Source organism: Arvicanthis niloticus, chromosome 15 (genome assembly GCF_011762505.2).
Source record: "Arvicanthis niloticus isolate mArvNil1 chromosome 15, mArvNil1.pat.X, whole genome shotgun sequence".
NCBI classification, from domain to species: Eukaryota; Metazoa; Chordata; class Mammalia; order Rodentia; family Muridae; genus Arvicanthis; species Arvicanthis niloticus.
Genome location: NC_047672.1, coordinates 59,252,854 through 59,278,888, shown reverse-complemented (window position 1 = coordinate 59,278,888; position 26,035 = coordinate 59,252,854). Strand labels below are relative to the sequence as shown.

Genomic DNA, 26,035 nt, shown 5'->3' with positions numbered 1-26,035 from the left:
CTTCCCTTAACTCTTCCATAGGGTTCATCAATCTCAGTCCAATGGTTGGCTGTAAGTATCTGCAACTGTCTCAGTCAGCTGCTAGTAGAGCCTCTCAGAGGACAACCATGCTAGGCTTCTGTCTACAAGCACAACATGGCATCAGCAATTGTGTCAGGGTTTGGTGCTTGTGCAAAAGATGGATCCCAAGTTGGCCTGGTCACTGGATGGCCTTTTCTTCAGTCTCTGCTCCATTTTTGTCCCTGCATTACCTTTAGACAGGAACAATTCTGGATCAAAAGTTTGGAGGTGGGTGGGTGGCCCCATGCCTGAACTGGGGGCCATGTTTATCTACTGCAGGTGGCCTCTTCAAGTTCCACTTGCTCACTATTGGGCATTTTGGCTAAGGTCATCCCAGTTGAATCCTGGGAGCCTCTCACATCCCAGGGCTCTGGAACTTTCTAGAGGGTCCCTCTGCCTCCTACCCACTGCTACTGCCTATTTCCATTCATTCTCCTGGCCCTCTGGGCTTCTCTCCTGTCTCCCCCCATACCTGAGCGTCCCTGTTTCACCACTCACTCTACCATTCTTTCCAACCCAGATCCCTCCCTCTCTCTGCCTCTCGTGATTATTTTGTTCCTTCTTCTAAGTGGGATTGAAGTATCCACACCCAAGCCTTCCTTCTTGTTAAGCTTCATATGGTCTGTGAGTTGTATCATGGGTATTCTATACATTTTGGCTAATATCTGCGTGAGTGCATACCATACAAATCCTTTTGGGGATGGGTTGTAGTATCATGAAAGGTAGCCTAGTTTCTGGTTGAGCACAGGCTGGAAACCCTGGTGACCCTAGGTGATCCTGAGGGAACCCAGGTGACCCTAAGGAACGGCAGGCATTTCGCCATGCCCTCAGACACTAGGCTCCTGACATAAGGCCGCAGCCCTCCATAGTTTTGTGTTCTTCAGTCAGTCACATAAAGCCAATACCCCTAGCCCCTCACAGGTAGAGGATGTGGCCACTGGCCACATAGCCTCAAGACAGATCTCTGTTTTAATGAGGTACTAAAGATCTGAAGTGCTTAGCAAATTAAGCTTTCCTTCCCAGACACTCCTCCCTGCAAAAGGTATTTAACCTCAGGCCTGCCCTGAGAAAAACTTTATACCATGACAACAAATGTCTTAAAACCATGGACTGTCTCTCTTCATTGGGACCCACCATGGGGAACATGGAGCAGGTCTTTGCCTAAACAGTCCCATCTAATCTTCCACAGAAGACCTCTCTACATTCCCAGCCACAGTGACCACCAACCACTGTGACAAGCCAAGGAGTCTCCCCTCAGGGAGTCTTCCTTGGCTTCCAAAGAGCCTGAGAACCAGAAAGTCCCCAGCCACCCTGCAGGCTCCAGGGACCCCTGAGCCAGCTTCAGCTGCCCTCTGGGACCTCAAACTGTTGTGCTCTCCCCCCAGCCCCCAGCAGTGTCCCTTGGGCTTCACATAGCCCAACTTCCTCTGGCTTGGGGTAAATGCAGTCAAACTTCCCACAGCCTGCCTCCCCGAGCTGACCTAGCCCTGTGGCAGGGCAGACTCAGGACCCCAGTTTAACTTTAAGTTTAACTTGGGTTACATCGCTCAGGATGATATTTTTTAGTTCCATCCATTTTCCTATAAAACTTATGATGTCTTCGTTTTTATTAGCTGAACAGTGTTCCATTGTGTAAATGAACCACATTTTCTGTATCCATTCTTCAGTTGAGGGACATCTGGGTTGTTTCTAGGTTCTGGCTGTTACAAATAAGGATGCTATGAAAACAGTGGAGCACATGTCTTTGTGAGATTAGTGAGTGAAGCATCTTTTGGATAGATGCCCAGGAGTGGTGTAATATATAAATATAAATTATTTGTATACATGCATAATATAAATATAAATCAAATATAAATATATATTAATTTATATTTTTACATATATAAAATATATTGTTAAAGTTAAAATTTAAAACATCATTTTCTTGGGCTATCTAAGTGGCAGTGGCTCTGCTTAGCTCAGGCAGAAATGACCAGCCAGAAACACCAGCCCTTGTACCCACAAGATGCCAGCATGGGAGTTGGCTCTGCTGTGCTGTCTCCACAATGCTTGACTGAGCCCAGACCATCCCACCATCCACATGGTACCCGTTAGAAATGAGACTCTGATGCTTAAAGATTATCCAAAGGCTTTATATGTTTGGTAATGCTCAATTAACAAGAAGCCCACACAATTAGAGGTGTTACCCAATACCTAACCTAGATATTACGACTACCTTACACTGCTAGAGACATGTGTATATCTGCCACCATCTTCCCCTCTCTCCAGTCCTCCTCCTTAGCTCCTCCTCTTCCTTCTCCTTCCTTTCTTTGCTCCTCCCAACTCCTCTCACACTACGAAGTTTATTATAAAATATCCAGCTACATATATTACAGGTATACCACACAATTCTACAGGACAAGCAATTGTGGAGTGATTCAATCATACCTTAAAAGAAATGCTTAACAAACAGAAAGGGGTAACAAAGACCCCCAGAGATAGATTACATCATAGTACTTTATTAACTATGAATGTTTTAAATGCCAGCCAACAAAACTCTACAAGTACTGAGAGACATTGGATTATGGAAAAACTGCTGAACTAAACTATCTGGTGTATTTTAAACATGTCCTAACCTCAGAGTGGAAAACAGAAAATATGTTATGCTAAAGGAGAGTTTTACATCTATGTTTCCATGGGAAAGAAAACCATGGATTCCTTCCAAATTGATAAAATTTGGATGTGACAGGAGACACATCTTGAAGATCTCAGCTACAGACAAGAAGAGGGAAATTAAAAAGACCAAGACAGGCAATTTATATGCTGATTCTTCTTTATGGGAACAGCTCTAAGATTGACTGGGACTTAAATATCCTACAAAATCCCCAGGACTTATAGTAATTCTTTTAATGACATAGATAAAAATTCATATTGCAGTTTAGTTACAATCCATACAAGCTTAAGAAAGACATCTTTCAAATCTGCTCAAAGAGCAAAGATTCCTCATTAACTGATCTGTGTGCCTTCCCCATTCCATAATATGTCAATGCAAAATTGTATATCATTTGTGAGAGCTTGTATGTTCGCTGTAAATACAAACCAAAAAGAGAGCCCTGATGAGATTTACCTTGGGGATACTGAGACACCCAAATCACCAGGAAACAATTTCAATAAGACTGTCATCCTGTCCCCTTATGATGAGGTAGATGCTTTGGACATTTTATGAGTTATGGATGTTTGTTGTCATTTAGGTGGGTGTTTATAAGTTGTTAATGACCCTGATTATAAAAAACAAAAAACAGAACAAGGTTAGATTCAGGAATTTCTGTCTTGCTTTTCTTTTTATCTATCCTTTCTTTATTAAATAAAGGGAACAGGGCTGAAAAGAAAAGGGGGGAATATAGAAATATCATGTAGGAATAATAAGATAAAAGGGTATATTATTGAATGTACTCTTCAACTTAGATCTATTGCTACTCTCAAACAAGGCTATTTTTATTTACATTGATATGAATTATTGTATAGTGATACAGGTTTACGATTCTCATTGATAAAAATCTTTATATGTTGATACAAAACTTAAGGATATTTTTGTCACAACATACTATGTCTACATGTTTTCAAGTCTCATATAAGGTATTGGACCCTCATAACTTGTTTAAGAATGCGATTTTCGGTTCCAGTCCTTTAAAAGCTGCTATTACAATCTGTTCAGGGTATTTAAGAAATACAATAGTCAGACAGTCAAGCTCATGGTCATGTCCGGTACTAGTCTAGAAATCACAGAAATATACACCCTAGGTCGAACAGATAATAAAGAGTTAGAAACAAGCAATGTTTGCTTGTTCAGATATCCGGTGAATAGATAGATGGTCTTCAAAAACCTCAGAGACTCACAGTACCGGGGGGAGGAAGAGGAGAGTCACCATGATTCGGAGGGAGAAGGGTCAGATTTAAGAGCTGCAAAAGAAAAATTATCCAGCAATGTAGATGGAAAGAGAAAGCAGCCCTATGTGGGGAGGGGGTGCTTCACAGAAGGTAACAGGGCAGCAAAGACAAAATAGATTTAGAAGTTGTTGAGCCAGGAATACCAGGGGGAAATGTATGCCAGCCACTAAGAGGTTTAGAAATGCTCAACCATTGAGCTAGTCGAGGCATATCAATCTGCTTTTGTCCATGTGTACGGGGGGGGGCCCCCCACCACAGGGCAGGGCAGACAAACACTCCTTCCCCTCTCACTTGTTTTCTTCCCCTTCTTCCTCATCCTGTATCTCCTGTCTTTGTCTCAATCTCCTGCTCTTTGTCCCACTAGGGAAAATAAACCTCTTTGTGCTGAGAACTGGTCTCAGGGTGTCCTGAGCCAATACCGGTTCCTACAAAGAAGATACATTAAAAAATGTTTCAGTGGTTTGGGATGTTGGTTAGTGGCAACACTTGTCTAACATGTCCAGTGCCCTGGGTTTGATTTCCAACATCACAGATGCTCAATTATAATGATGAAAATATTTCAAAGCAATAGCATAAACATCCTTACTGTAGTCTTAAAAAATGAGAAATAAGGGGCTGGAGAGGTGGCTCAGGGGTTAAGAGGCTGGCTGCTCCTCCAGAGGTCATGAGTTCAATTCCCAGCAACCACATGGTGGCTCACAACCATCTGTAACTGGATTCAATGCCTTCTTCACATAAAATAAATAAATAAATCTTTTTTAAAAAAATGAGAAATAAAAAAAAATACAAGTACACATAAGATTGCGTTATTTTAAAAGTGTGTCAACTTTTTGTTTAAAGATCATAATGAATTTACTGTGTATTTCTATTTCTTGACCATCACAAGTTTGATTTAAATCTGACTTTTCTTTAAAATAAATGGAACAAATTTGGACATTTTGTATGTGGACTGTGCTGTTTGTCACATCAGATAAAATGGTACCCATAGGCTGAGTACTTAGAATATGTATATGTCTAATACCCCAGTACATTTTCTCCTAGTCATTTTTTAAATGTTGGCAGGGGCATATAGGCTTTATACAAATGTTGTGAGAAGCTGGGTGTGGTGACACATGCCTTGAATCCCAGCAGAGTCATTGAGTCTTTATGAGTTTGAGGCCAGCCTGGTCTACCTACTGAATTCCAGGTCAGCCAAGGCTATATAATGAGACTACCTCACTATTAGTAAGAAAAGAAAACAGTATGAGTCTCAAATAGCCAATTGTGAAAGACATTTGGGAAAAATAGTCTGCTTTACAAAATGTTATCACTTGGGATTAAGCCAGTGAGATGGTAGGTCAGATTAAATGTTGGCAGTTAGGACAATATCATTTTTACTGTAAATTTTTTTTTTTTTTTTTGGCTTTTCGAGACAGGGTTTCTCTGTGTAGCCCTGGCTGTCCTGGAGCTCACTCTGTAGACCAGGCTGGCCTCGAACTCAGAAATCCGCCTGCCTCTGCCTCCCAAGTGCTGGGATTAAAGGCGTGTGCCACCACCGCCTGGCTAAAATTAATGAAAGGAAAAACAGTGTTGTTTTTGTTGTTTCTCTCCTTAAAGAGGTATCTTGTCTTCTGATTAGAGCTTGGCAGGCAGTGGGAACATACTCACAAAGGGTTTCATTTTTATCTTTCTTTGCATGCATGTTAACTAGTTGAAAAAGAATAAAAAACACACAATATAAATAGGATGGGGGTAGAAGAAAGATAATTTTGAATATTGTAAATTCCCCATGGATACTTAGGAGGAACAAGCAGGGTCGTTGCCTCTGTTGGCACTAATCAGGACAGTTTAATTTTAACTACTATTTCTGACTGTACCAGCCCACTCATTTGGGGCAAATTATAATTTTTAAATGTTTTTCACCATGTGACAGTTTATTAATTAATAATTATCAGGTATTCGGAAGACTATAGAGGAAGTTATCCTCTTTGTACATAGCATTAAAATGTCTACAGTAGAAATTTAAGTCTTTGGAATGCATAGATACCAAGCTATGTGAGGTATAACTACTGTCTGAAACATGACCTTTGAAATACTTGGAATTTGAAGAACAGGATATGTGGCTCATATTGTAATTAATTTTAGAGCAATATATAACAAAATATTTTTTTCCTATTTGTTTTCTAAAGTCTGAGTGTGTTTAAAGTTGAAAGCAAAGGACAAAAGCTTCCTTTGTTCATGACCTCAGATTTCAGTGTGTTTTTCTGAAATTGCCGGTGGTTTTTAACCAATGCCTTTATTTTTTATTGGTAATCAAACATTATTTTGATATTATTTCTATATAAAAAGCCTTAAGAAGACTTCAGTATAATTTTATTGTATTAAACAAAAGGACATAATTATACAGCTAAAATATACCTTTATTTCTGTTTGTATATGGTTTTCTAAAAATTACAAGATATGAAGACTGTTTTAAACCAAGGACAGATGTTGAGTAAAAGCTTCTGACTAGGTTTGAAACATGATTAAATAAAATAGCAAAAGCCCGTAGTCAGCTGCATCATGACGGGAAAACAAGAATACTATATAATAATTGAACCTCAGCTTTAAAAACAATCTTTCCCAGAAGTCATCAAGAATAACAGTAAAAAACTATACCATGGATACAGATGGTTTTTTTCCCTATAAAACAGGAGACCATCAAAGCTAATCTGTTTCAAAGAACCAGACATGTGATTTTTCCAAATCTGTAATGTAGTCCTACAAAAGTTAAGACACAAGTTTCTCCTTTAAAACTGAAACCAGGGCAGGAGGTGGTGGTCATGGTTACACTGAACAGTTTAGAAACCAGAAAACAGGTACAGACAAAGCTTCCATTGCCTCACTTCTAGACAAACCTTTCTGTATCATCTGTTCTTCCTCAATTTGCAGATAGCAACTATTAAAGATTAAACTGTTAACTATTAAAGATGAAAGATTAACTATTAAAGATTAGAATCTTACTGCAGGTTTGGTAGGATAGCTCTGTAACCCCAGCGGCAAGAAGAATAAATTCAAGGTCAATTTGGGCTACATATAATCCTGACTGAAAAATGAACGCAAAAAAGGGGGGGGGGGGGGATATCACTTAGTAGCAGATTGCTTTGCATGTGTGAGGCCATAGGCTCAGTCCCCAGTATAACAACTCATAAAAAGAAACAAATGAGCTGTCATGCTTCCTGTTACAGACTGTACTACGGATTCCTAAGTTTTTGAAAATGCATCAAAGTTTTCTCCTTTCCTTCTCTCTTTCTCTCTCTCTCTCTCTCTCTCTCTCTCTCTTCTCTTTCTCTCTCTCTCTGTATGTCTGTGTGTGTGTATGTGTGTATGTGTGTGTGTCTGTGTGTGTATGTGTGTGTGTGTGTGTGTGTGTGTGTGTGTGTGTGTGAGTTGATATTCTACACTACTCAGGAAGCCGTTTGAATTCCCAGGCTGAAATGATCCTCCAGCTTCAGCCAAGTAGTAATAGGCGTGAGGCACCACACCTAGGTGTTTAACAGTTCTGTGTAAACCTTTACCTACTGTTTCACTTCATTTCCTATGGTTGACATAAACCACTCTGAGAAAGAAAAAACCCAAAAGACTTAGGAGAGGAAAGGGTTCATTTGGCTTGTTCTTCTAGGCCACAATCCATCATTAAAGAGTGTTGTTGCATCAGGCAGTTAATGCTACTCATATTGCCCTGCTAGCTCAGTGGCCCGAGTTCCTCACTACAAAGCCTAATGTAAGACACACATGCAATAGGCAAAGAGGAGGGTAGGGGTGTGCCCTCTTAGAGCTGAAGGGGAGGAGGTGGCGTGGTGGGCTTGAGGAGGAGGGACTGGCAAGGAGGACATTTGAAATGTAAAGAAAGAAAATAATTAATAAAAAATGCTAGCTTCCCACTTTCTGACTACTACAAATACTCAGAACTGTCTTCCCTTGTTTTCTTTGTCCATTACAGGAGGAATCAAGATGTGATTCCTAATTTAAATAGAGTATAAAGAATATATCAATAAACCCAGATAGTCAAAGAACATGCAGGACAATAAACAGAGTCCTGTGATCACTCCTATGATCACTGTTTCTGAGGGCTTATCAGGATGACCAAAATATCAGAGCCTACTTCTCTGTCCTAGCCCAAAGTCATTTTCATGCCTGAAGCCTACTTCTTTGTTCTAGTTTTAGATTTCTGCCTGTTTGTCTTGCTTGTTCCTTGACTATTTGCATCTATTGTATTCATAGTTCCTTAACCTAGAACTGACCGAAATACTCGCATGTAATTTAAACAGTATAAAAGCAAAAAAGGAGAAGGGATGGGATAGGGGATTAAGGGGGGAAAGGAGGAATGGGGAAAGGGGATAACATCTGAAATATAAATAAATAAAACATCGAATAAAAATGGCTGAAAAGAAATATATCAATAAAAAAATGGATAATGAAGTTAAACCACTCACGTGGTAAGGCCTTGGTTAACGCCACAGGGCTATAGTTAATTTGTATTAGCAAAGACTGAATAGATGTGAGAGCAGAAAAGCACACAGGCTGGTAATTATATACTAAAGTAATGGCAAGTCTGGGCCAAAGATGTGGATTTGAGAAAATTGGTTGCTCCACTCCAAGAAAGTGTGTTGGCTGCGGGAAGAGCAGAGGACCTAGCCTGTTGCTAATTACACTGGAGATTGGGAAGGAGAAAAGGAAAGGAAAGGTTGACATGGAACTAACTGGAGAGATTAGAGATAGAAGTAGCAGCACTTTCAAATCCAAGGAAAAGAAGGTTTTTGGAAAAGTGGTTAAAGAAAAAAAAAGTGGAGAAAATTAAGCCTCAAAAAATCAGATTTTTGGACTCAGCCTGGAAGAGGTTGTTGGAATATAATAGGCAGTATGGGATTTTCTAAAGTCAGGACAACCTTTTCCAAACCTAAACATGTCATATTACATGGCAAAGAGTGAGGTAAGGTTCTGGGTGAATTTAAAATTGCTAATCAGGTCCATAAAACTGTGACATCCTGTATTGCCTGGGTGTCCCCAAGTAGTCAAAGGGTTCTTAGGATGGAAGAAGAATGGAGGAAAGAGGGGGCTGCATTGCATTTCTCATGACTGTGACAAAGTACTTCACAGAAAGAACATAGGCGGAATGGTTTATTCTGGATTATATTTGAGAGTACAACCATCAGGGTGGTGCCTGCATGGGAGGAGAGGGCCCATGAAGCATCTTGTGCACACTCAGGAGGCAGAAAAGCTTGGGCCAGAAACAGGACTCAGGTGACAAGACCTGTGTGCTAGAGACCTGCTTTTTCCAGTTCTGCTTGGGGGCTAATTGTTTCTGGCCTTAGATGGACTTGTTTGCCATCTGAAGCAATATGGCCATCGTGAGAAAAAGATAGCAGTGGACAGATAATAGACTTCCCCCACTTTTTGAGTAAGAGTCTAGTGGTTACTATAGCAACACAAAATGGAAAGTATTAATAGTGAAGTCCTAACTGTGTGTGAGGTACTGCTGTACTTTTCTATGTTTTCTTTCTTATAAGGCTTAGATTAATTTAATTCTCATGATTTTCTGGTACAAACACACTGTTCTACAGATGGAGACCATAAGACACTCCAGTCTTCTTCTCTAAGGTAATACCAGGGCAGAGAATGGGTGAGATGGTTTACAGTCCTGTCAACTATAAGAATTGTGTATCCTTTTTGAGAGATGGCAATTGAGAATCTACAGAACTTTTAAATAAATATTATACCAAAAAAATTGTATACTTGCTTAGATTCAAAAGTTATTCTCTAACCTAGAGGCTCTTTGCAATTGATACCTACTGGGAAAGAGACCAGTTTTATCCAAAATGACATCAACCACAAGAGCAGTTGGCTACTGCAAAACAAGACTCCATGTTTTTTGTGTGCTTTTGGTTTGGGATTTCTTGCTTTATTGAGGTTAGTTTGTTTGATTAAGTCTCTTGGGCTTTGTGTTTGTTTTGATAAATAACATGAAGTTGAGTGGGGAGGTGGGAAGGATCTGAAAGGGGTTGGGGAGAGGGAAATATAACAACAATTCGTATGAAAAAATTAAATAATAAAAAACTTGTCAACATAGAGATCTGGGATATGGGAGGTGCCTAAGACTCAATGGGGGTGACCTTAGCTGTGACTCACAGCACTGGGGACTTGGAATCTGAGGAGCCCGCCTCCTGTAGCCAGGCAGAAACCCTTGTGGAGTGTTAGGGATATCAACCAAACTTTCAACCCCAAATTTATCCTGTCTACAAGGAACGCAGGCAGAGGGGATGGAGCAGAGACTGAGGGAATGGCCAGCCAATAACCAGCCCAACTTGAGACCTATCCCATGGGAAAGCATCAACCCCTGACATTATTAATGATACTGTTAAACTTGCAGACAGGGACCTAGGATGGCTGTCCTCTGAGAGGCTCCACCCAGCAGCTGACTCAGACAGATGCAGACACCCACAGCCAAACAGTGGATGGAGCTTGGGGACTCTTAGTGAAGAGCAGGAGGAAGTACTGTCATGCCCAGAAGGGCATAGGAACTCCACAGGAAGACCAACTGTCCTGAACCCTTGGGCTCTCAGAACAAACCAAACCAAAGAACAAACAGGCTGGACCTCGGCCTTCCTGCTCATAAACAGCGGACGTACAGTTTGGTCTTTAAGTGGGTCTTGAACAACTGGAGTAGGAGCTATCCCAAAAGCTGTTGCCTGTACCTGGGATACTGTACCTGCCTCTAGCTGGGCTGCCTTGTCTGGCCTCACAGAGATTTGAACTGCCAGGGTTGGGGGATGGGGAGAGTTTACACACTCAAGAGAAGGGGAGGAGGATGGGGGAAGGAGTGTAGGAAGGGGGTATCCAGGAAGGTGTAAAGTGAGTAAGAAAAAAAAAAAGATAAATTAAAGGAAAAGTTGTCAACATCGACTAGTTTTTGTTTCTACGTTTGTGCGTGTGTATACGGCGGGATGGAATCATTTGGAAGTCATAGGCATCATTTTTTAAAAATCTAATAAATACTGTATATGAATCGTTTGACATGTTTATCTGCACATTTAAAAAAGACGGGAGAGGAAAGTTGATGTGTATGTAGAAGAGTCGAATTAAATACTTAATGACTAGTTTTACGTAGGGAATTTTACTGCGGTGTTTTGCCTATAGTTAGATAACCACAGAACTTGCAAAGCCCCCCTTGTAAACCTGCGTGACTCTGAAATTAGACCTTTTCTTGCATTTAATGAACAACTTTTGATTGAGTACCCAAACGAATCTCAAAGCTTGTCTCTCATGCATGTGCGTGAGAGCAATCTCAAGCCCTAAACCGAGCTCTAACAAGGTGCAAGAGGAAGCGAAGGAGGCGGGACCCGGAAGGAGGAGGTGGGCTCTGGATATAGCCTCAGGCCAGCGGCCCGATGAATGCTGGGAACTGTAGTTCTAGGCAGCCAAGGTATTCCAGAGCAGGGCCGGGGGAGAGCCTGACTGGCTTCCTGAAACCTCCGGGGCGGCTTCGCCAGAACGCACTTCCGCGGTAGCGGCGGGAGACAAGGAGAAGCAGCTGCGAGTGGGCGAGCCGGATGCCCGAGCCGTGAGGAATCGGTAGGTGTGGTAGGAACGCTCCCGTTTCGGAGTATTTTGCAAGTAGTTGAAGGTGTTGCGTGAACCGGCGAAGTGGCGGCGAGTCGGCATTTTAAACGTTGCCCACATGGGTGGCTGTGGAAAGTGGCTGAGGAGGTATTTGGTACAGCGGTTCAGACGTTTTCGTGCCCTCAGAGGAGTGAGTGTGGGAATGTGCAGCCGCGTTGCCGGGGCAGCCGAGGGCTGGGGGCGGGGGTGTGAGGCGCGAGCTGCGAGGTAGCTGCTATTTTCGACCGAGCGGCTGACGGAGCCGGTTGTGTAACGCTGACCTGCTCGCGCTCCCCGCGCACCGGGCAGGGGTGGGCTCGCGGCGAGCGTGCGGGGCGGACTCACGCCATTGGCTGTGCGCAGCCGTCCCCTTTCCCCCCGGCTCGGCCGCTCGGGGTCTCCTGAGGACGCGGCTGGCACCGGCGCTGGCCGAGGCGGGGACGAGCGTGCGGAGGTGGCCGAGCTGGCTCTGCTGTCCCTCGACACTGCCCCGGCCTGCAAAGGGGCCACTGTCCACGCTAGGTGACCTCACTGGAAAAGGTTGCCCGGGGGTCCGAGGGGTGTCATTGGTTGTAAAAAACCGAGCCCTTCTGACTTGGAAGCAACCGTGCTTGATAACAAGTTGAATTGTAGCTGGGAGGTGGGGACCCTCATCAAAATCGGCACCCGGGCCACATCCTGCATAATTACTGTAATAGGACCCGTGATAAACGCCTCGATCCGGGAAGCTCCCCGGCGTTTATGAGTTTTCACTCATCCTACCTGTTAGAGTTAAATGGTATCTAAAGAGGAAGTCGCTCCTCTTTAGAGATAAGAAAACAAACCAAATGACAGGTTGAGCCAAGGGCGATGCCATGCAGATTTTAGGTTGTACAATGCAGATCAGTTTTGTCTGGTATTATTGTAAATACCGGTTTTTTAAAGCACTTTAGAAAATACTGCATTTCTTTTCATTCCAAGACAGTTGTATAGTGCTTTCATCATGCTCGTTAGGACACGATAGGCAGGAACTGGATCTTGGAAAAATAAAATCATTTTTTTTTTTCTTAGATTTCTAACCCAGTGAAGTGATTTTTAATTTTAGCCTTAATTATCCTGAACTTTCAAATCACAAAATAAGAGTTATTTTTCTTTTGAGGCTCACATTTACTAGTGAACATAAGAACAGACTGCCTGTGTTATTTTTGTTGTGTTTTTGGTTTTGCTTTTTCATGGTGCTGGTGTTTGAACCTAGGGCCTTCTACATGACGGGCTCGAATTCTAGCACTGAGACACACCCCAACCTTAAACAGTCTTTTTGAAAAACTTATTGCCTGCCTGTTTGCTGTAGCATTTTATTAAGTCTAGATGGTTACTGCTCCCCCCTCCCTGTTATATGTGAATTAAAATAGACCTATGAGAGAAGGATTGTAGTAATTTGGAGCATAATTCTTTTTTTCTACTTTGATAAGTCCAGATTATCTCTGCATTGTGTGCAGATGCTCCTGTTCCATCTGAGTTCACTAACCTGATTTTGGAGGATCAGGTACACTAAAGGGTAAGTGTGTCTCTTGGTTTATAATGTTTCTGCTGTCTCAATCAGGAACGCTGCTCTTCTTCTCTTCTTCAAGAAAATAACAGTGGAGGACCTTTGTGGGTACAGTGATTGATGGTTACAGTTTCCAAGGACACCCAAATTATAGGTAGAAGGGATTGCCAATGTTAGCATCAAAAATTAATTTGTGGCCATGAGGCATACATTCTTTTATAGTGATTCCTTGGAATTGTCCCTGAAAAAACTATAATGGTTTTGAGAATTCCAAAAGCTCTTAGCCACCATTTCTGTATCATCTTTCTTTGAACTCTCTTCAAAGCCAGAGAAAATAATTTTTTGAAATATTTTTATTAAAAATGATACCATCAATAACATTGATGTACCAGATTGTCCTCTCTGAAAGTCTCTCTGGAACAGATGAGAAATGTGGAGTCACTGTTTTGGAACAGAGTATTTGATTTGGTCAGTAACCACGCCAAAACAAAAGTTATGTCATTGCTAGACAAATCTTGCTTTCATTTTACAAAATTGGAGAGACTTTTGGCCAATAAGGAGCAGAAACAGAGACGTAATCTGAAACAGCTTTAGTGTTTCAGAGATGAGGCTGTAGTGACCTTTACCAAATGAAATGAGTTCAACTTATACTAAACTAACTTTATAATTGTCTCTGTCTCTAGCTATGTATTGATTCCTTCAGTCAGTAAGTAATGAAGTACTTCTGTGTGTCAGTAGGAAACACACTGAATAGAACAGGGATCTCTGTCCTGAAATTCATAAACTGTTGGGAAAGAAGAATATATAAAGAAGGAATTGTAGACATTATCACTGCTACCAAAGACAGTAAAACAGTGCTGTTCACATGATGCAGATGGGGATGGAGGAAGGCTGTGGACGGGAAGGAGGGGTTAGGTAGGCCTCCCCAGTAGTATGACTGGATATCAGTTAAAGAATATGGTGGGACTTAGAAAGTTCTTAAAGGCTTGGAGGGCTGGCTTAGCAGTTTAGAGCACTTGGTGCTTTTTCAGAGGACCTGGTTTGGTTCCTAGCACCCACATAGTAGCTTAAAACCATCTCTAAGTCCAGTTTCAGAGGACCTAACATCCTCTTCTGGCCTCAGACATTTCGTGCCTGTGATGCACAGGTACATATGCAAGCAAAACATCCATGCACATAAAATAAAAATAAATCTTTAAAAAGATAGTTCTGAAGAATGCCGTGTGGCCTAGCTTTGAATTGAATTAAAAAGCGGAAAAACTGAGAGGTTAAATAGAAAGTTTGGAAAAGATAAACAGTAAGGTTACATATACAGCTGTATAAGATAAGACAGTGGCATACAAAGAGGCTGAGAATGGGGAGAAGCCAGAGGGTGTACACTGTGGGTTTGAGGTTTTTAGAGATTTCATTATTCAGGAAGTGGGAAACTATTGAGTTGGAAAAAAAGTGGAAGTGATAGGTCTGCATCTCAAAAAATTGTTTTGGATGCAGAAATTATCGACATAGCACAAGAGTCTCGGATTTGAACAAGACTTAATCTGAAAGCAATATTTTTTTAGTTTTAACACTAAATATATCATTTCATATCATTCCTCCATCACCCTGTGAGACGTAGCTCACTATGGGATGAAACTTACTGTCAAATTATTGATATGTAGAGTTTATAACCGGATAAGTTAAATGACCAAAGGAGATGCTAAACATTAGTTTCAGCACTAGGGTTGAACCTGAAGATTTGAGATCACTAATGTTCTGTTTCTGAAATATATTTCATGGTATGTCAGTTGACTCTATAAAACTGTTAGTTCTTGAGAGTTTAACTAAGCATGTGTTACCATAGCAAGTTCAGAGATCTGATGCAGAATTTAACATCAACTCGAAGGAAGGTATAAAGACACTTAGCGCTGAAATAAATGCTGGTCTGCCCAGTTCATTAATATTGTTTGATTGTCTGTAGGCTAAGGATTGCTGGAAAGTATTAATAATAAAGCTATATATTCTGATCTTGTTCTTCATTGCCTTTGGGTTGCAGGGATCAGTGGCATAGGACAGGCTGTTTGGAGAAACACCAATTACTTTGAAACTGTGAGTATTTGTTTCCCGTCTCTGGAAACAAGAATGGAATCGTGATTGAGTTAAGAGGTTGAGAGTAGTTGCTGAAGGAGTCTTGAAGCTTTAGAAGAAACAGGAATAACTTTTTTCTTATTGCTCCATCATCTTTACCTAACCCAGGGCAATAACTTTTTAATAAATGGTTTACTGGCTTACGTTGCTTAATATAGTAACAATGATCATTTGATACATGGTAATTATACAGTTGGTTAACCATTAGTATTTTGAATTTGCATGAAACAGCATATTTTTATTAACACTAAACCAGTGTCCTTTCAGGGCATTTTCCATATGCATCACACACTACAAATACTTGCTGCATGACTGACTTCTTAGTCATGGCTGTTTCTTTGTCTGGCCCACATTTGTGAATACACTGTATGGCCTTGGTACGTGGCCCACTTCTCATTCATATAAGCCTAAAATGATTTGTATGCCAGTTACTATGCAAATTGCTCATCATATATGGGGGAAACAGGTCAAAAAAGAACTGGAACTGAATTGTGGAACCTGGTATCACTAAGCATTTCTAATGCAAGTATTCTCAAACCTGTACCAAGGTGTTAGTTCTGAACCAAAGTCTTTGTTGCTAAAATTAAACAAGAAAGGTGGATTGTTTTTCTAATTTACATGAAAACTAACCTATATTTTTGCAATTTAATTGTGAAAATTTTCTGGAACAGTTACAATGTCTGATGCTGACAGAAGGCAGCATAACAAGTAGTAGCTAATACTGTGGGAAAACTTAGAACTACCCATGTTTGATTTGAAAACCTCATTTAAGGCCATTTATGCCCAAGCTCTACTTTATACACTTAATGATGTATTATTATTTGAATACACAGGTATAGAATTTTATTAGTAAAACCATTCCTAATTTATATGGCTGTATAACATGGCATTGTTTTCTACAGAACATTGTGTTTGCTTGCTGAAGCGTGGGCTAACCTAGTTTCTTAGCACTTCACCATGATTATCTTTCTGATTCTGACTTCCTGGGAATGTTCCTGTACCATCTCAGTAGAGAATATTTGATTCTGGAAAAGATGATGGATTCTGTGAACATCATGATATTATATCAGATTTAAAAGTCACTGTCAACTTTGCCCCTTCATCTTGCTTTAAATAACAACAAAGTAAATGTGCTCCTAAAAGTTGTCTGCTCTGTTGCGTCATGGTGGAAAATAGGTTTAAGTAGTGCTTTGAGGTACATTATAAACTCTGGAGAAAATTAAATCTGAATCAGATACTGCTGTATATAGTTAATTATAGATGGGAAAAGAATACAGCCTTATAATTTGAGAAGAAAGGCTGTGCTGCTGCTATGTTACAATGGCAAGGTGTTCTGAAGATGTTCTACTTCAGAATCTGCATTTCTCTTACACTAACATTAATAGCTTTATAACTACCAAGGGCTAGAGATTTCCCTGAAAAGCACTTGAGTCAAATGAAATCATCCAGAAGGTAGGTAAGCAGAGATCCCAGGGCCTTGTCTTCTCTTCTATCTGACTGATTGACTGGAGATGGGCCCATTTCACCTGTAATAATTTCCTGGTGTGCCAAAATTACAGCAGTGAGATGAGTTTGCTTTTTCTCATGTAGCATTCATTCAGTAAATGTTGCTTAAACAATTCTAGTGTGCCAAGTACTAAGCACTGGTCAAGCAGAAAAGGCAGTCACTCATCCTCATACCCAGCATTCACTTTACACTGTGCTTCCTGTATGTTCTAAGCACGTGACATTGCATTAACTCATTGAATCTATAAGAAAAAAAACCCTGTGAGGTAGGCACTACTTTCTTACTTAGTTTGCAGGCGAGGAGTGAAGGCACAAGGAATGTCTGTCTGTCAGCCAGGTCAAGAGGCAGCTGTCCTGCTGTCTTCCATGCTCTTCCATTCATTTGCCTTTGGCAGACCACTTACTCACCTGCTGCTTGGATCTCACTTTACATTTGCTTGAGCTCTTAGGTTGAAGTTGTAGAGCCTATAGCTGTTAGGTATTGAGTGTTCTAACCCTTGCTACAATTTGAGTAATTTATGCTTTTTCATTGAATACCTGATATGCAAAGTGGCCCATATATGTGTGCTGAGTGAATATTGACAACCAATTTTAAATTTTAGGTGTGATGTTACTCTCTTTAATTATGAAGAAAAATAATGATAGCTAAAGATACTTGTTACTGTGTGACAAAGTGATGACAAAGCACATGTGCACACTTGATCTGGGACATACATGCTAATGTACATTCGTATTATACAGGGAAGAAACAGGGGTTTCCATCTTCTGTTTTTCCTTTCTTTCTGTTGGGACAGGTGGGTGGTGGCAGGGTCTGGTCTAGAACTCAATTTAGAGACCAGACTGACCTGAGACATATTGCAGTCCTCCTGCCTCAGAAGTGCTGGGATTGCACTAGTGTTTCCTCTGTAAATGTGCTGCCTGTCAGTGGCAGCTCTAGCTGTGCTCTCCTACTGTGCCTGATTTGCGCTCTGTGTGTCATCCCCCAGACTGAACGTTCTGCCCAAGTCCTCCTGCCATGGGCTGCCGAGATGTCCATGCAGCCACTGTCCTGTCCTTCCTGTGTGGTATTGCCTCTGTAGCAGGCCTCTTTGCGGGGACTCTGCTTCCCAACTGGAGGAAACTGCGGCTGCTCACGTTCAACAGAAATGAGAAGAACCTGACCATTTACACAGGCCTGTGGGTGAAGTGCGCCCGGTACGATGGCAGCACCGACTGCCTGATGTATGACCGCACTTGGTACCTGTCAGTTGACCAGCTGGACCTGCGTGTCCTCCAGTTTGCCCTGCCCCTCAGCATCGTGATCGCAGTGGGTGCCTTGCTACTCTGCTTGATTGGAATGTGTAACACGGCCTTCAAGTCCTCCGTGCCTAACATTAAACTGGCCAAGTGTCTGGTCAATAGTGCAGGTTGCCACCTGGTGGCTGGACTCCTGTTTTTCCTGGCAGGTACCGTGAGCCTCTCTCCATCCATCTGGGTCATCTTTTATAACAGCCATCTCAACAAGAAGTTTGAGCCAGTCTTTACCTTTGACTACGCAGTGTTTGTCACTATTGCTAGCTCAGGGGGCCTGTTTATGACGGCTCTTCTGCTGTTCGTTTGGTATTGTGCATGCAAGGCTTTGTCCTCTCCTTTCTGGCAGCCACTGTACTCTCACCCTCCCGGGATGCACACTTACTCACGGCCCTATTCATCGCGGTCCCGCCTCTCCGCCATTGAGATCGACATTCCAGTAGTCTCACACAGCACTTAACAGAGACACAAGTAACTGTTCAAAGGGTGTTTCGTAGCCTCACAGCCCCCTGCATAACGAGCCTTTCGGACCTGTGTACATGTTTCCTATGTTCCTTACCAGTCAGTGGAGCCACATTTGTGTGTCTTGGTAGAATGAGATGCTGCTAGATTTATGGGGTACGTGTTCTTCTAAAGTGAAACATTTCTTTTATCTTGCTTCTAAGACTAGGAGGGTCTGTAGCCCTCCTTGTTGATGTCTGATCAATTACTTACATGAAAGGACCCGTGATAACAACTGAGGCAATGAAAACAGCATATTGAACAATGCTGTTTGATCCTTACCGATATTTCAGATTGTGCATTGTCTCCGATGACTTAAAAGTGAAAGGGGCAGTTTCAAATTTAAGACATCTTGGTCGGATAAGGCTAGTAGTTTGTCTTCAGAACCCTGCCATCTTGAAGGTATAATTTTGTTCTCTCTTGGGACTAATTGAATAGGCATCAGTTACTGAAGATTACTATCTTCTACCTCATTTCAGTGAAGAGTAAAACACATTTTAAATGATGACAGAGTAAGGCTAACATTTAAATATGGTTAACATTTGACTTCTTTGTTGGTTTCAGACAGGGTCTTGCTGTGTAGCCCTGGCTGGCCTAGAAATCACTCTGTAGACCAGTGTGTACTCAACTTTCCACCCGCTGGCCTCCTGAGCACTAACTACAGGCACACCCAACTACGTCTAGTGCCCCATAAGTTTTAGTTAACTGATTATATTGCTGGGGTTAACAATGTGTCAGGAGACAGTATGTTGCTTCATTCGAAGCAGGAATCCTTTCAGACATCTCTGTCAGGTAGTGCTCCCGCGCTGCACAAGCACTTAGTGCCTAGGACAAATGAGTAAAAGGTTGTTGAAGCCAAATGGTTGTCTTGTAGACACAAATGGTAGGGCACGGGAGTCTGTTCTTCAGTGTCAGCGCCAAAGATTAATTTAGTGGCTACTATTTGAGTAGTGGCTGTACTGTGTTCAGTTCCTGCTTCAGGACTGATTACTTGCTTCTAACACTGCCTAACACTTGAGTAAGTACTTTAGAGGATACAGAAACAGGAGAAGTAGCCATGTCTGTGTAGGAATTTGATCTAATAAACCTGATAACCAGTGGCAAGTCTGACTTTATGGTAGCTGGTAAACTTGTCAAGCATTGACCCAGGAATGTATTTCACCCGAAACATGTCTTTCTGACACAGCCAGCCTATGGTACACCCGCAGCAATAGCCTGGACACTGGAAATTCACTTTAGTTAGGTCTCCTCCCATAGCTCACAAGCTGTAATAATGGTCTCAGATCATGAGAATGGGCAAGAAAGGAGAGAGATTAAATTATACCCGTTCTACCTCTGAAACTAAGATGATACATTAGAGAGGGACAAGTTTTGAAAATATCTCTTCTGATGTGATATCAAATGGATAAAACCATGTTAGTACTAACATCTCTGACAGTAGGGATGTTGGGTCTTAACTCTTAGGGGTTTGAGCTGCTCATTAATTGGTATAATGTTCACTTAATAGCATTATGTTTGTAAGGATTGTAGTATATTATGGTTATAGATTTTTACAAGCAGCTGGTCTTATGGTAACAGTTTATGGTGCCTCTTTTGCAAATCTGAGTATTCTATAGAGATATGTAGCACTTTTCCCTAAGTCCAACACTACTCATGTAGGCAAGTAAATTCAATTGTATAATTTTTAAATGCTGTCAATACAAAGCATGCACATCTAAGGTTTTTTAAAATTATGGCTTCTAGTCTTTTCCACCTCTGGTTCTTCTCATTTATAAATAAAGCTGAGTGTTGCTCATTCCAAGACAATGGCAGCTGGAATTTTGAGATTAATACTAATTTTTTCCCCTTTGTTAATTAATCTTAGTTCTTCTCTTACTAAACTGTTTTCAGAAGAATTAAGAAGTCCACCATACCTTGGTGTTGGTATAAAGAGATAAAAATAGAGCCAGGTGTAGTGGCTTTTGACTTTAATACCAGCACTCAGGAGGCAGTGACAAGTGCATCTCTGGAAATTCTGGTCTCCATAGCAAGTTTCAAGCCAGTCAGAGCTTGAAACACAGTGAGATGTTGTCTTAAAAAAAAATTTAGGAAAAAAAAAAGTGGACTCAGCAATGAGAATACCAGACAATTTTTAGCTCACAGGATTGTAACTGCAGATACCTATTAAGTTTTCTTATGAGAATCTTTTGGCATTATCATCTATAGCCTCCAATTACTATTATGAATTCACTCAGGAAGAGAAACAGCTGTTTCTGTATTATCTTTTTAGTGTTCCAGATTTGGCATAAATAGCTGTTTTTTTAAAGCCATCAAAGGAAAGCATGTATTTACAATCTGTTTGAGTCACTTGAACATTCCTGTTATTGAGATCGGGTGGATAACTTCTTTTGTTGCTAAAAAGCTGTTGATTTTAAAAAGCCTTCTAAGGAGCCAGTTTGGCAAACAGCCTTGAATGTGAGATGGTGCACAGAGTTTGTGTTACCCAGGTTTGGGAGAAGAATAAATCCGAGACCCTGAGTTCACTCTGCTTGTACATACGCTCTGTGATGGCTAGTGTATGCTATAAACCACAAGGTGAAAACCTCAGTGGGTGTGCTGTGCTGCCTCATGTTTATTAAAAGATGTATTTTTACAAGTTTGTCTGTGTTCTTTTCTCAGCTTTAAGGTTGAATATTTTGGAAATTGTTTGTCACATGTATGTCAATGAAAGGAAGGCACTCCTAAAGACCATGGATGGGGAATTAGGGCCACTGCAGAGCAAGACGCCATTTCTTTAGACGGGTCACACCCTCTGTTCAGTGGGCTTTTGTTCAGTGAGCTTTTTGCCAGTCCACAAAAGAACACTCAGTAAAGTCGTTGGCCAAATTTTCTTCATCAGTGAACTTTTATGGGTAGGCTAGTAATTGGGAATTCGAAACATGTAGGTAGTGGCAACTTTCCTTTTTCAAAGCTTAGGTTTATAGGAAAGTGCCGTCAACACTTTTTAAAGCCTGTGATGAACCTTTACTTTGGAATTATAGCCATCTACAACCATTCCAGAGATGAACTCCCCCACTGAAACTCATGGGTTTATTAGGTGGCAGAACCATATGATGCACCAAAAATCAGAAACAGCTTCAAATTGAGCATCCCAGCTAGTGACACTAAAGTCTAGTAATCCAGAGTTTGCATTCAGCTCTGCAGCTTTGTGGAAGGTGATCAAATGCTAGAGAGACATTTTATGCTAACCAAATCACAAAAGTCTGGGCTTTGGCCAGAAAGGAAAATACACATCATTTGCGTTCATTATCTAAATTGTGCATACAGCTACTTCAGGGTTTGGGGCAAGACAGCACACTTGCCATACGAAAGAAAATGCTCTGAGAGCCGTGGGGGTGAATTACACAGCAGCAAACCCAAGGAACTCCCACTGGCCAAACTGGAAACGGCTGAGCATCACAGTAAATAACAGTAATGAGCTTTCTTCAGTAAAGTAAGCTGTGTGACCATACTGATAGAAATGCAGCAAGTCACTTACACTTAAAAAAAAATACAGAAAAAAAACCTGATAAATCAAGGTAGGCCACTAACATCTTTAAATGGGGTCCTCTCTTCCCATATCCTGCTACTTTATTTTTATCTTTATGTATGTGTCTTCCCTGTTACTGACCACTTGTGTGCCTGGAGCCTTCAGAAGCCTGAAGAAGACATCAGATCCTCTGAAACTGGAGTTACAGATGTTATGAGCTGATACATGGGAATTCAGCTAGGATCCTCTGGAAAAACCATCAGTGTTCTTAACTGCTGAACCACTAGTCTACTTCCTACCCTACTCTTTTTTTTCTTGCCTGTATAGTAAATAATCTTGTGAAGTGGAAAGACCAGAAGCTTGCCACAGACCTGGCAGCCCCTCCTCTCTGGTAAGCAGCTGTCTGGGAGACTCACTTTGTCCTTTGTTGGCCTTGACTATGCAAACCAGGCTGATCCCAAGTTCACAGAGACCTGTCCTCCCAGGTGTGATTAAGGAGTGCCAGGACACCAGACTTCTGGTTGCTGCTTTAAGAGCACAGAGGTAGCAGTGGCCAGGTGGTGGTCCCTGAGGACCAGCTGATGCATTGCTTCCCAACACACTGAGCAGTGTGACATTGCTAGCTTCAGATTGGCCGTGGTAGAAGCATTTGTGCTTTCAAATTTGCCAAATGCTGCAAGTCCGGCTCTTCTTTCCAGGACAGCTGGTTACTGCACATTTGCCAGCGTACTGCTGCCCAGAAGAGATCAAATTGCTGAGTTTCAGATTAGTTAGGAAGGAAGTTAGGAAACATAGCCAAAGTTGGGCTTTACAACTGTAAAGCATTATTAACTGATGAAAAGACCACTTGAAAAGCCTCTTAACAGGTGTTCCTGTCCACAACTGCTCTGGCTCCGTCCATGTTAGGGACCAACTCTTCCTGTACACAAGCAACAGAAAGATCTAAGAAATGTAACCAGCCTCTGCTACTCAACCATGTTTGTGGTCAATTATGCTATTCACTTATGGTAGCAGTAAGCAATTCCTATCTTTAAAACACATACTTCTAATATCACTACCTGTCTCTAGGGTCCCTCATTTAAGAAAGTACCATGGCTATTTTTCTCATTCGGAGGAGGGAAATAGCTTAATCTAAAACTCATTAGCAGTTGAGGTGTCAAGCTTTCCTCTGGTAAGACAAATATGATCAAAGCTTGTGCCAGTGTTGAGCAAAGGATTTAGAGGAGGAAGCTGAGACATTGTGATTTAGTATGGAACATTTAATCTGATTGTTTCCCTAACACCAAATCAGATGGTTTCCCATGTCCAGAGAGGACACAGAGCCCCTTGATAGGAGAGTAAGACAGTGGAAGTACCACAGTGCCATGGCATTAAGCTGGCTTCGACAAAGAACAGAACAGAAACCAAGGAATTTCTAACACTCTGTGGGAAGGGAGATTATCTGTAGCACAGCTCAAAGGCTGTATCCAAAAAAGCATGATGGATACAAATTCCATTTATTTTGAGAACAAAAAGCAAGTGTTAAGGAATCAAGGAATCAAAATTTAATGTTATTTCAAGTTTAAATGTTGAGGAACAAAGTCCTGCCTTTGTCTTTTTTTTTTTTTTTTTTTTTTTTGGTTGTCTGTTTTTGTAAAAGCTCCACTGTCATCGGTTACATTTCTAGAGTCTGGCAGCCTGTGCTTCTACATTGAAATATTTGTTTTGGTTTTGACAGATGCCTCTGAAATCTATTTTAGAAGCAAAGGCACCCATGCTGCCAAAGAAATTAGCAATGAATGACACAGAATGAATAATGCCATTGCCAAATACAAGAACTACTCACTACACACTTTCCTGACTCTGCTGGAACAGTCTTTGGGGGCTTTCTGACACCAGGACAAGACCAGCTTCCTAAGTATTGTGCAATCAGCTTAAGTTGAAGGATTCTTAGGTTGTCTGTATTTCCTAGCTATTTTGAGTAGAGCAGCAATGAGCATGGCCAAGCAAGTATCTCTCAGAAAGACTTAAATGTTCAACATCCTTAGTCATCGGGGGGAATGCAAATCATTGGAGCAGCAGTTTTTAATATAAATGTATTTAGTGACTGTTTATACTTTTTCTAGCTAACTCCCCAATTAACAACAAAGAGATACCAAGATTTAGTCAATCTTTACTGCAATACCGGGGCAGTCATTGATCCACCTCAGTCCTCTACGCTAATCTGGCTACCTTCCACCCCAAATCCCCATAACACTTGCATTTAGGGCCTGCCATGCCCCAGCTGAACTCTCATGATGTCTCCTGTCTCCTCCTCCCTTCTTGTGGCTCAGTCTGTTTTACAGTTCTCTCTCTTTCCCTCCCCTGGCTGGTGGAAGTCCCTCCTTGTTCTTTCTTCTGCCCAGCCACTGAGTGATCACCATTTTTGACAAGGCAAAGAAGAAATGGTGAGCATTGTTTACACAAACTTGAGACAGGAGATTCTTGACATAAGTATTACAATGCCCATCCAATTGAAACAAGGTAAGAGGGCAGAGAAATCAACATTTGAATAACACAAGTATACTTTTTACATAGTGCACAAAAACATTATGCCTACAAATCAAAATTACTTGGAGATTTTATCTTAATACCCATCAGAATGGCTGGGATCAGGGACAAGTCATACTGCCAAGGATAGAGGGAAACACCCCTCCTTTGCTGATGGGAGTGCAAATTTGTACAGCTACTATGGAAATCAGTGTGGCAGTTTCTCTGGAAGATGAAAATTGATCTACCTCAAGACCCAGCTATACTACTCTTAGACATATACCAAAAGAATGATTCGTCCTATCACAGACACTTGCTCAACTATATTCATTGCTGCTCTTTTTTATAATACTTAGAAATTGGAAACAGCCTAGGTGTACCTCAAAAGATGAATGAATAAATAAAAATTACATTTACTCAATAGAGTTTTACTCAGCTGCTTTAATAAATGAAACAATGAAAGTCACAAGTAATTAGAACTAGGGAAAAAAAAGTCATCCTGAGTGAGGAGGTAACCCAGGCCCAGAAAGACAAATATGGCATTTGTTTATATGTAGATATAGTTGTTAAATCAGTGGTAACAAAGCTACAGTCTGTAGAACCACAGAGATTATATAGAATAAGGGACTTGGGGGGTGGCACAGGGGGAGAAGATCTCCCCAGGAAAAGTTAATAGAACAGAAAGTAATGGATGGATGGGAGGTGGGTGGACTAGGACAAGAGGACCAAATGAAGTGTGGGAGGGAGGAGAAGAATGAGGGAAGGGATACAAGGAAGACAGCTACAGTTAAGGGCCCTCTGAGGGGTAGTATAGAAACCTAATAGAGTAGAAGCTTCCTAAAGTATGTATTTATATATGAAGGTGACCTAAGCAAAGTCACCAAATAATAGTAAGAACCCCAACTGGTACATCTTGTCACCAAGTAAAGTTTCCAATTCTGGGACTGGGTTACATCCAGTTGAGTTGTTGGTCAAAGGGGTCTGATGGAAACCCCCAAATAACTGAGGCTGTTGCCAAGTCTATGGGTTGTTCTCCACAAACTGATGGCAAGGCCCCATTACTGATGCCAACACTTACACAACTCATTGATCATAGAGAAGTCAACCTTTTGTATACATAGAACCTTCACTCCTAAGCATCATTGCTACAAGAAGGGGTTCTGCACTCTACCAAAGGAGAAACAAAAACACCAGCCAAGCCACAAATACTTTGATCTACAGTACTGTCTTGCCTGCAAGATATCCTAGAGTAACAGTGGCATAAAGTTGCCGGAGTAATCACCCAATATCAGACTTGAATTAAAGTCCACTCCATGAGATGGAACTCAAACCCAGCATTGCTTGAGTGACTAAAAACCTGAGGTTAAATAGCCCAGGGACCTATGGTAAACCCAAATACTACTGTTTTAAAAAATAGCAATTAAATGACTCCTAATAAATTAATACCTTTCTCAGCCATCATTAAG

At 41.3% G+C, this 26,035-nt stretch overlaps 1 protein-coding gene across 5 annotated transcripts; it reads left to right on the top strand.

The window, feature by feature from the left end:
• The first annotated feature begins 11,407 nt into the window (after window positions 1-11,407).
• Window positions 11,408-21,188, top strand: Cldn12 (claudin 12). 5 transcript variants are annotated; one of them, XM_034519546.2, is made up of 4 exons: window positions 11,408-11,577; window positions 13,083-13,141; window positions 15,165-15,217; window positions 17,749-21,188. In XM_034519546.2, the coding sequence occupies exon 4, from the start codon at window positions 17,778-17,780 to the stop codon at window positions 18,510-18,512; it is 735 nt and encodes a 244-aa protein (XP_034375437.1). In that variant the 5' UTR covers window positions 11,408-11,577; window positions 13,083-13,141; window positions 15,165-15,217; window positions 17,749-17,777; the 3' UTR covers window positions 18,513-21,188. The 5 variants fall into 5 exon arrangements, with proteins under 5 accessions (XP_034375437.1, XP_034375435.1, XP_034375436.1 ...); XM_034519544.2 differs by having other exon boundaries at window positions 13,061-13,141; XM_034519545.2 differs by having other exon boundaries at window positions 13,056-13,141.
• The last annotated feature ends 4,847 nt before the right edge of the window (window positions 21,189-26,035 follow it).

What these genes read in the sequence shown, in the direction of transcription:
- Cldn12 (XM_034519546.2), top strand. Translation starts at nt 17,778, where the DNA reads ATGGGCTGCCGAGATGTCCATGCAGCCACTGTCCTGTCCTTCCTGTGT.